The 11,630-nt window shown below is 35.2% G+C and overlaps 1 protein-coding gene across 4 annotated transcripts; it reads left to right on the top strand.

Moving 5' to 3' along the window:
* The first annotated feature begins 713 nt into the window (after positions 1–713).
* Positions 714–11,304, top strand: LOC106165051 (trimeric intracellular cation channel type 1B.1). 4 transcript variants are annotated; one of them, XM_013543141.2, is made up of 5 exons: positions 714–924; positions 4,198–4,354; positions 6,920–7,104; positions 8,523–8,610; positions 9,064–11,304. In XM_013543141.2, exons 1-5 carry the CDS (start codon positions 801–803, stop codon positions 9,365–9,367), a joined length of 858 nt encoding a protein of 285 aa, XP_013398595.1. In that variant the 5' UTR covers positions 714–800; the 3' UTR covers positions 9,368–11,304. The 4 variants fall into 4 exon arrangements, with proteins under 4 accessions (XP_013398595.1, XP_013398596.1, XP_013398597.1 ...); XM_013543142.2 differs by lacking the exons at positions 6,920–7,104; positions 8,523–8,610 and adding exons at positions 5,562–5,746; positions 8,004–8,091; XM_013543143.2 differs by lacking the exon at positions 8,523–8,610 and adding an exon at positions 8,004–8,091 and having other exon boundaries at positions 715–924.
* Positions 11,305–11,630: the final 326 nt, after the last annotated feature.

Here is an 11,630-nt window from a genome sequence, read left to right as displayed (position 1 = left end):
ATACTATCAATATACAGATAAATGCAGATTAATTTTGGTTCTCGGTGCAATTTTTTTCTTCTTTTCTACTATAATATTTTGTTATGTGATTCTAGTTCAATCAAGGAGTTTCAACAGTTGAAACTCCTTAGTTCAATACAAGTCATTTCAAAAGCACGTGGTTGCCTATGCTGATTTTTGTACAAAACTGTGTCCTTTGACGAAAACTGAGGCGAAACATTTTACTTGGTACATTCCTGTACATGTAGCTAAATTCAGGTGAGGGATATCTGTTTAAAAGCGATATTACAGATTTCACCTCTAAAGCGGCGCTTTAGCCCCTCCCCTCTGATGCATATTTGTTACAACAGCTTTATTTAATAACATGGTATGCCTAATCTTTATCTTACGTCAATTATATCAGTGAATGAGGAAAAATCCTAACGTAAAGACACTCACATTTTGCACCTGTCGGCTACACAACAGTGTAAACCGATCTGTCTCAGCAAGCTCAGCAGACTCAATTTTAATTGTTTGTCTTACTAAGTTAATGCAAATTTAGTAATGACATTTTAGTTTTATAGTTTTTTTTTTTTTTTTTGTTACTTTTTGTTTGGTTTAAAACTTGCACAACGAGAAAGAAAACATGCGTGTAAGAGGCAGTGCACATACAGCTAGTCTACATATTTATCATTGTTTCTCAAAGACCTTTCACTTTGGGGAAATCCCTCGCGCGTGCGCTCTCTTTCTTTCGATATTTCCGGTCGAGGTGCAGGATTTTCGCCGTCTCCTTTTGTGGAGTGTTCCCACACAATTTCAAAATGGATCCACAAACCTTCATGAATATAGCGACGACGGTCTCTAAACTAAAAATGTGGCCGTACTTTGACGTTTGTCACTATATTTTGATGGCACTAGCGGTCCGTGAAGACTCGCCACAGACCGGTAAGTCGGCGCTCTGGCAGTGGAATCTCTGCGCCTACCCGTAGTATTACGTGTGCTAAAGTGCGATTACTTAGTGGAAGATCTTAAAGTACATATTGCATACGCGTTATTATGCAGTTTGGTTTATGCTATACCTATGTACCATATCCTTATCTGTGTATTTTGCAAAGATCTGTCTTTGCCATGTCACTTAAGCAGTTTGTAAACAAAGACTATTAATCATTACTCCATTAATATACTGATATTGTTATCTTTATTACAAATTAACCTTTAAGAGCAATTGAGTTCGTGATTTAACTAGCTAAATGGAATATTTTCTTTTAAAATTGAACAATTTTGAAATATTTTTATTATATGAGTATTTTTGCCCTTTTTGCTAATTTTGTTCTGGGTCAGATTATGGGGAACACTGCAACTTGTTATTAATGTTCCACAATAGAATTACACATTTTCATAAAATTGCAGTAAAGTTAAACAGATGAAATTATATCTGAATTGTTTCAAATGTTTGGTAGAGGCCAGAAACTACCTGATGCTAGTTCCAGGCGTTAATGAATGGTAAAATAGGATTTCAAGCCCCCACCAATATTAAGAATACAGTCATTCACTGCATATTTAAAATGCCAGAAATAATTTTGTAAATGTTAACAGTATCACACATGTTTTTATTTATCACTGGTTTGATAATGGCTGCAGTAAAATTGTAAGTTATTACAATGGAATGTTGTTTTTACACAGGGCTTCTGCAGGTCTTTCATTCTCTGACGGTTATTGACTACTGTATCTGTTTAAAAGATGTTCACTTGGCCCATATTTACATGTTAAGTTAAGAAATGAAAAAGCAACACTTTAGTTTACGACTTGTCAAGGAAAGTTCGATTACAAAATATACGTAACATATTTTGTATTAGTGTGTGCAATTTTTTTCTTTTCGTGACAGGCAGAGCTAGGATCTGTAAACTGTACTACATGTCATGTAATGTTACAAGAAGTAAATACATGTATAGCACACAGTAGGCAATTTTTACGATCATTGTTGTATGAAATGTCTCACACCTCATCAATCCCATTTAACCAGAGAGTTTTGAATAGTCTCATATATCAGTGTCCACTTGGGGCTATCCAGTGGTCATTCATACACAACTGTAGTATTATGCAAGAACGAGTTGGTATTGTTTGAGGGGTACATGGCTGGCTGCTGAAGCAAGGAAAATGTTTCAGGTACTGAACCATCAAATTACTTATCCTTGGTCTTGTTGACCTTTTCCTCAATTTCTTTCAAGTAAGATTTAATTTGGTTATTAGGATGTCTTCACATCAACATTTTAAGAGGAAATGTCCAGTAATTAATGTCCCACTGATCTCTGTGGTTCTGTATAGGTTTGTGGATTTAAAATGATCTGTTGGACCATTCAGGACATCAGTCTGCAGTGGTGCATGTATACATGTATGTGTGTGTGTGTGTGTGAATAACAAACCGTACACCTGCGTTGACAGAGATGAATATCCCCTTTAGATATACTTGTGCATTGATAATATCTTGTAAAAAAAAACAATTTCTCTTGAAAAAGAATAATTTTGGAAGGGTTTAGATTTGAAGTGGACTGGACTAGGGCAAAGCAGTTGATCCATATATTTTTTTCAGAATTCCTTTCAAATGGTATAATTTTTGGATAAGATGCTTTTAGATTGATCCATGCATATCTACCTGATCAAATACTTGATCTAGTAATGGCTGCCAGAGGTGGAGCAACTCCTCATACTAGCAGAAACGTAACCTGATATTGGAAGGGTGAGATATTTTAGGAAATGTAAATATAGGTAGCACAGTAAGATCCACACAGCTGTGAACTCTACAATAATAGAGCCCAATGTAGGCAGGTCTGGGACCTGCACAGAGTGAGGCAGGTAAAAGGAATATGTACTGTACACCTCAATATTAAGTATAATACTAACATGAAAGTAACATATCCAAGTGCAACAGTGCTATACCAACTATTATCCAGTATGATGTTTTAATGGTATAAAATAACTTTGTTTACATATAATGTAAAATTATGTTAAAATATGGTTTAAAAGTATATTGTTCTCTTTTGAAAGTAAAATAAGATAATGTGGTTATACACATCCTCTATGTGTATAGAAATACCATATTTATGTTTTGGTAAGCATTTGAGTTATTTTATAAATCATGACATGTTCATCTTTTATCTTTTATTAAAAAACAATATTCCCATATCTTGTGCAATCCCCTCAAATAAAATAGATATGACTTTGGAATTCAGTCTTTCAAGTTTCTTTGAATATATTTTATTGGTCACTTGTTGCTAGTTGGGATATAGAGTGGGACTAGCTGAAATTCTGAGGTGCCTGCATGTCAGGTATGCACAGGTAGATGTGTGCTTGGAGAGATGTTGCCCTGTTACCATATGGAGGGGGCATCTCAAAGGTTATTGTCTTACTGATTTCAATCTGAAGTGAGTTATAGTGGCACACCATGACATGTTAATCAGAGTTATGTCTGTGTTAGGTTCATCAGTCAAAAAAAAAAAAAATATATATATATATATATAATAAAAATAAACATAAACATTTTTTTGATAAGTGGGCCTTTTCACAATAAAATGTATGCATGTACATAAAACTAGATAATTTTTTTATTCAAAAGTGACCTTATCTCCACCCAAAAGGGCAGTTCATTTTCACCCCTCAACCCCCCTCCCCTTGAGCACATGCTGTGGATTCTTAATTGAAAATGTAGACAGCATATATATTATTATGTCAGGTATGCTTTGAAACTTCAGCAACATGATTTACAGCAGCCTATCTCACTTTGCTTGGTCATTGGCATTTGAAACAGAAACAGGGATTAATTAAAGGTGCCCTGCCTGTGTTTAGGTAAACCTCATAGTGAAGAGATATTAATTGGACTTGGTTGTTTTCACAATTTTAAATGTCATTGTTGTTTGATATACCAGTAATCTTGATTCTCAGTAACGGGCTCTAGAAATTAAGCCATTTTGTAGGTACCTGTTACTGCCAGAAATGGAAATCAGATCTACAAATCCATATAAATCCCTGTACAGTTTTCTGTGAGATATGAAATATAAACTGTACAATAATGTAACATTATTATTACCATAATCTCAACAATGTAACAAACATGACATGCATTTAACAATATTACTACTGTTCCTGCTGTATGATTTCAAATATAATATTATTATACCAATGCACATAGACTCCATAAATGATTTATTTTTTACTTTGTAGGATCTCAAGCTTTTTCGCGGAAACATCCCTTATCATGCTGGGTGTCGACCATGTTGATGTGCTTTGGAGGCAGCATCCTTGCCAACCTGATGTTGGGAGAGCCCTGTATTGTAGCATTCAAGAGACACGATATGGTCTTAACAGCAACAGTAGTGTGGTGAGTTTATGGTCTACATCTCCCCCCAGTCTTCTACAAACATGTCTTAAAAAGAATGTATGCTGCTTGAAAATTTTCAATGCACAATTATTATTATAATCTTTTTTTTTAGGGAAGGGTCTTAAAGAATTTCATAAAACTTCTCAACATTCAGCCTATTGTGATCCAAACTATTAGTGGCACCAGTATGTGTCCTAAAAAAGGGAAATATGAATCCATGCCAGTCTTGCAAATTGTTCCTTTAAGGATGTAGAACTTGAGTAGATTTTTCAGCATTGAATAGTGAGTAAAATACAGTATGCAGAATAACCATTGACTGAATGATGTTACGTATTCCAGCTGTTTTTTTTTTTTTTTTGAAAAAGAGATATAAAGGTTTAAGTCACTCAGCAGTTTGATATATAAATGTTACCAATAATTGCTTGTGACTTATTCTATAGGAGTGTGCCCTCCTGTCTACAGGTAAACTTCTTAACTTACACTATAATGATCACTGTACCACATATTAACACACAGAAGACCCTAGTCTCTTTATTGGGCAAACCTTAATTTTGGTCATTTTATAGCAATTTTTCCTAAATCAAGTGAAAAATATTTGTTATTTGATTTTAGCCATAAGTGGGACAGTGAGACTGATGAGTCTTCATCATGACACATTTACACAAAGTGATAAAACTGATTGTTATTTACTTATGTCACTGAAGTTTTCACGGTTGAAATTTTCATTTTAATTATTAAAAAAAGCTTGAAATCAGTTCCTTAACAACTTTCATAGCATAGATTTGCAACTTTGCTTTTTCAGTGATAACATAGTAAATGGCTATCCATTCCACTTATGTGTTGAGGTTTTTCACATTTGTTTAAGGCTTTATTATTAAATTGTCAGTGATATGTTGAAGTCAGTTTGTTTAAAAAAATGTGAACTTATGTCTTTATTTCCACTATATTTATGTCAGTTGCTACATATTTATATCAGTATGAATATTATGAATGCCTCAATCACATTGAAATTTTGCTCCCAGTGGGAGCCGTTATTCATTTTCTTAGAAATGTTTTCTGGATTCATCTTCAGGTCATAAACATGTTCTGTTTTCCTGAGTACTATGTGTGTGTTTACGGCACTTGTACTGAAAGGGCAGCTCACCAGCATGTAGAATGAAAATGTTAAACCTTGCACAGAATACAACAGGTGCCTGTTTTATTCCAGGTACATAATTAACTACTCGCCTTTTGATATACTGTACAGAGCTGCCAAGTTCCTCCCTGTCAGGGTGGTTATTAGTGTCCTTAAAGAAGTTCTGCGTGCAAAGAAAGTCCACCAGGGGGTGGTGGTCACTGCTCAGCTCTATCCTGATGCCTATTTGCTGATGGTCATAATTGGGGTGGTGAAAGGTCAGTTCTGTTCCCCATGGCAACAGCAGCACGCTTAACTGGACCATAGCTTCTGTTGCATTATGGTTGCTGTTTTCTTCATTTTTTGTTAATTATTTTTCAGTTGATGTTTATGTACTGGGTGGTCCAAAAAGATGTGTCCATTTTTGATGAAGTAGCATTTTCTATTGAAAGTAAAAAAACAATTTTTTTCATTCACCTGTCCTACAGACATGTAAGTTTTTTGTGGTATAATTTTTACTGGCATACCTCCATTTTGCAAGCACAGCTCAATAGTTTATAATCAGCTCAATCCAAGCTCCTTAGTGCTGATTCACTGTGACTACTTGATAATGCCATAATGACCCAACCTGCATGAAACAGACACAATTTCTAATGAAGTGGGTGACAGCTGAGCCTGAGCCCAAAAGGGCATATATTTTTTGTTTACGTGACCAATAAGTTGGACATTTGCCTCGTCACAGAAAAAAATGATGCCCAAGAAATCAAGATGGTCTTTGATTGGCTGACTGATGGTTTTTCCGAAGGCACAGCTTTCAGCATTATTTGCGTTGGTCGTAAAAGCCATATCTTACATGGAAACAGGGTAAATTTTCTTTGAAATGATAGGGATAATAAAATGGATACATCTTTTTGGACCACCCTGTATTTTTTGCCTATGATCTGTTTGTTTAGAGGTAACATTATGTATTGGTGTGTTCTTGCAGTGTGCTAGAATGGCTGTGCAATCCAAGTTGCTACTGACTGCTTGACTAGCACCATTATTGTATTTTAGCACTACCTTCCTACAGATTTTTTAATTATTATTTATTTAGAATTTTTCATCCTCAGATAGAGCATAAAATTAAGAAGTCTATATCTTATAGCTACGTCATTTTTTTCAGATCTGCTGCTGTCATTGCTGCCCTAATAATATACCATTCAGTCTACTATTAAATCTTTCTTTTTAAATTCTCAGATCTATTTTCATATTCTGATCTAGCTTGTAGCAGGTCCAGTTGCCAGATCGTACATAAAACATAAACTATTTACTCTGTTAGTTTTTGTAGACCAGCCTTCAATCTTGCAGGATTGCCAAAAGGCGCAATATCTCATAAACATCAATGCTTCCAACCCTTTGCACATCTGTTCAATGATGTAATTTGCTTTTCCCTTTATCCCTGTGATTATTAGGTACTTGATCAACTACTCACCTATGGATATCTGCTACAAAACTATGAGATTATTGCCCCTCCGTGTAGTTGCATTCCTTGCTGTTGAAATTCGGAGGGCCAAACAAGTTCATGACGGAGTTGCCATCACTGCAAAGCTTCATCCAAATGCTTACCTTTTAATGATTATAATCGCTGTGTCACGAGGTTTGTAAATGCAACAGAAAACAAATAATCAGCCTTACAAGCTTTCACATGATTAGGAAGTCGGTCAGATGTCATGGCCTTCATAATGGAAATGTTTCTATTATATTTCTTGCTTCAAAAGTGCTGTCAATTGTTGGAGGTGGGGGTGCAGTTGGAGTTGTCAAAACTGGGTAGTGGTTGACCATTGTGCTAGTTGTAACAGCTGTGCAATGTTTGGACATTGTGCTAGTTGTTATAACTAGGCAATGGTTATACATTGTGTTAGTAGTTACAGCTGGTCAGCAGTTAAGTGTTGTGTTAATTGTTACTGCTGAACATTGTTAGTTGTAACAACTTGGGAATAGATGAACATTGTGGTAGCTGTTACAAGTAAGTAATGGTTATACATTGCATTTATTATTATAACTGCAACTGCTGGGCAGTGGTTAGCAATGAAATAGTTGTTACAACTGGGCAGTGGTTTGACATCTGCAACTGTTACGAATCATTGAAAGTATGAAAGGGAGTTGATGTCACATCAACAATAATTTAAGATTTTTTGTATAATTTTTCCAATGGCTGAGTAATTAATCTGATTTTTCATTGTGGAAGCAAGTTACAAAGACATTTTGTTACACATCTGCATGTTCATATTTGCTGAGTAAGTGTTGCATCAGAGCAATATACTGTTTTTAAGTCACCATTGTATATGTTTATCATGTTGTTATTTTGTTGAGTAGCAGTTTGAATTTTTCTTTCTTTTCTGTTTTCTTATCTGTTTACCTGCACTTTTGTGCTGTTTCCTTCCCCCCAGTGTTGCACTGTCCTTGGCAGACTGCACTGTGGACCCTGCATCTCTCCCTGCACTTTCCTTTCCCACCATTGTTTTGTGTGATTTGTGAGCACATTGGATTTTGTAGGAGGTGGTGCTGCTTTTATGAGAAGCTTTGAGCGTATGGTACGAGGAGTGTGGATTCCAACAGTTAATGAAATTTTATTACCAACATTGTAAGTACATAAGGTTTGTTATGTTCATCACATTGAAAACAACAAAGACTTGATTAAATTGATTACTTTTTGATCAAGCTTTTGTTGAAAGATTATAGGAAGATGGAATCAATGAAGATGTGAAATTTATTTGTCTTGATTCCATCTGTTCCTGGGCACTCTGTGGTGATGCACTCTTTCCCAATGACAATGACATAACAGCGAATGATTTTCAGTAGACCTTTACTGTTTGAGGTTGCAAAATTTCTGTTAATTTTACTGCGATGAAAATGCATTAAGTAAGAGATATTTTCTAATTCTGGGAAGATCATATCTGACTGAGACAAACAAAAGTGAAATTACTCCTCATAGTTTTCAATGGGAAGGACACGTCATCAAAGAGGACCACAAGTCAGTTGCTCAGCAATTTGAATTGTGCATAATTTTTATAGGAAGTGGTTCTTATGTCATCAAAAACTTTGAACGCCTCGTGAGAGGTTTGTGGATCCCTACCACTAACGAGCTCCTTCAGCCATCGTTGTGAGTATAATGCAGGGGTTGGTGGAATATGTGCACAGTTAAATCATATGGTTTAATGAAAACAACCTATTTTAATCAGAAAAAAAAGGATTGGAGCTTCATTTGTACTCTTATATGACAATATATCCGAAAATGATTTTGAATTAGATAGTGTTAGATATGTATATATATATATGATTTCTAATGCATAACACAACTGGCCCACATTGTTTTTTTTTAAATTAGAAACAAAAGATATCTTACAATGTAATGACACTGCAATTGCTGTATCATGTATTTTTATCACTTAGGGTTTTCTCACTCAAATAAAGTTTGTCTTTTGAATTATGAATTGAAAATGTCTCTTCATACTGCTTCTTTTAGTAAAAATCCTCAATAATGGGCAAGGAGAGTAAGGATTGATTTTATAATGCTATCATGACAGTGTTCCATGTAATTACATTATCATTGCAGCACTACAAAGGCTTGTATTGCGGCAGCCCTCATCTTTGTGTTGGAGCGTATGAACTACCTAACAGCACCCCACGCTGTTATCCACTTCGGCATTGTGATCTTCTTCATCTACTTCCGTCTGTCCTCTCTCCTCTTGGGTATCCATGATCCATTCCTTCCATTTGAGAACTTGTTCTGTGCAGTGTTCATGGGAGGGATGTGGGATGCTCTGAGGAGGGTGAAGGAGGAGGTGAAGGAAAACGGGACAACTAAGGACAGCAAGCAGGATGTTGTCAAGGGCAAGGATGAGAAGAAGAAGGACTGAGATTTGTTACCATGGACATGTATGCTGAGAGAAATACTCCCAAAACCAATGGATGCTTCCACACCAACCCTACACAGCTGACAACCTGAGTGGGAATGACTGCTGTAGTAAAAGTTGTCTTACATTGTGTTGTAATAGTTTGAAGAATACAATGTGTAGTGGTGTTTGTAAGTCATAACCCCGTCTCATGTTTTGTTGTAACTAAAGTTCAGGTGTAAGTCAGCTGCAGAAGCAGTTCCCAGTTAGGTGAAGATCAGTTAAAAGTGGTGCAGAATAGCAGGAAGGAGAGCATACATATGTGAAGCATAATTAAAGAAGGTTGAACACTCATCTTCAGGAGTTGGGTGCTGTAACATGTCTTTAAGAGAGAATTGACCTTAATTTCACAATTTTGTGGATTTTTTTTTTTTAGAAATAATTGTTCTTATATCCTCATATTTTATTCAGGTCAAAATCAGACTTCTTTCGTGAAAATGTTCTGTTTTTGGATGTATCATTATCCAAACAGTAAGACACACTTTGTTTAGATGGTGCTTTAGTTATAACTTAAAAATAAACAATTTAATGTAGTCTATAGAAAAGTCATAATTGATTTGGAAATCAAGGGTAGGTAAGCTTAGTGACTAGTGGACCTTTCCATTTTGCTGCTATAGGTCCCGATGGAGTTAACATGCTGCCTTGTAGACTAACCTTTGATACTGAAGTCATGTGATTGTGTAATCTAAAGCTTGTAAATTGCACATGTACAATGTAACTCTTTGTTGAATTTTTTTTTTAGATTAATTTATAAAACAGTCAGCAATTAATGAGATTTGTGCAATATACATATAATTTGATCTTTTTTCAAATGTTGAAAGTCATAGACATGTTGAAAAATGGAGACTTAATTATTTTCCCTGCTTGTGTATGGAACTTGAGTAGTTCAGTAGAAGCAGTAAAGATTCACAGTTCTTTCAGATTGCATTACGCCATCTGCATATCCTGGATGACTTCTTGATATCCTGTATAGAATTTGGCTATGACAGGGTTATGTAAAATGTTGATTATGAAAGACCAATAAGACTTTTCATCACAAATATGGGGCTTCTTTTCTAGTTTTAAGTAGCTAAAAACTGAGGAGTTAAAATCAGTCTGTAAGTAGCATGTTTTAAGCTCCACTACTATATGGCTGTACAATGTGCCTGCCTAAGTTATTTACTTATAGCTTGCATTACTACCTGTAACTGTATGGTTCCTTTCTACTGTGATACAAGTGAATTCTAGCTACAAAGAATTAGCTCTTTAAAGAAGTCCTTTTGTGTTGTTGTAGTAAAAGTAAAATTTCGCTTAGAAGTGATTGAAAATAAGATTAAGAACATTTTAAGGTACAATCGCTGCTATCTTATAATTGTGCAATCAATTGACCATTAAATTTAACTATCATGATTAATACATCTTAATGTGGGAAAGGTAAAAACACTTAATATGAAGTAAAATGTGAATAGTTTGGGTTTTCTATTTCACAAAAGTTAAGTTAGTTCCTTTTAAGTTGAGTATTAGTTAAGTTATCCAGTGACTTGTGCATATCTTTGATATTCCGAGTACTAAGTAATGAATTGAACCCTTCATGTTCTCACATTGAAACAAGGGGCATTTATGTCTAATTCAGTGGTGCTCTTTGAGTATCACACTGGAAGGACTAGGTCAGGTCTGTTTGATGTAGCTTGGTTTTAGTAAAGTTTTATCCTTTTACTTGATTAGCTCTGCTGTAAGGTATTGCTAGTCCAAGTGTATTCATTTGTAAATTAAGTGACTAGCATTGAATGTGGAAAAATATGCAGATCTGTATGCATATGTTAGAACCAAGAAGTCAATTCTAGCACTTGGTGTACCAGCTAATCTACTAGGGTTGTTACTTGTGAATAGTCTGGACATAAATAAAATTAGAAATCATTTCATTTTGCAGACTGTTTTAATCTTTTTCAAAGTTTAATTTTTGGTAACATTGGCTGTTCAAATTAACATATATCTTATGAGCTGAATATCATTTGCAGCAAGCCCCCTTCCGCGCAAAATCGAAGTGTCATTTGCTGCATCTCTTTGGAACTGCGTGAATGTGTCACATCTTCACAGATCATGTTCAGATCTAAATTAATGCACTGTAAAAAAAGGAGGTCTAGCTATATTCCAATCTTGATAAGAAATGCATCCATAAGGAAATTCCTATGCAGGAAGTGTCTGCTTCAGGTGGCCATTTGGTTTAATGTAGCTGACACTAAGACCC

The sequence above is a fragment of the Lingula anatina genome, chromosome 1 (genome assembly GCF_051362555.1).
Source record: "Lingula anatina isolate TDL-2025a chromosome 1, LinAna3.0, whole genome shotgun sequence".
NCBI lineage: Eukaryota > Metazoa > Brachiopoda > Lingulata > Lingulida > Lingulidae > Lingula > Lingula anatina.
This window is presented reverse-complemented; position numbering and strand designations above follow the sequence as displayed.

What these genes read in the sequence shown, in the direction of transcription:
- LOC106165051 (XM_013543141.2), top strand. Translation starts at nt 801, where the DNA reads ATGGATCCACAAACCTTCATGAATATAGCGACGACGGTCTCTAAACTA. An exon ending in TTAACAGCAACAGTAGTGTG is followed by an intron (nt 4,355 to 6,919) that starts GTGAGTTTATGG and finishes TGTGATTATTAG; the next exon opens with GTACTTGATCAACTACTCAC. An exon ending in TATAATCGCTGTGTCACGAG is followed by an intron (nt 7,105 to 8,522) that starts GTTTGTAAATGC and finishes TAATTTTTATAG; the next exon opens with GAAGTGGTTCTTATGTCATC.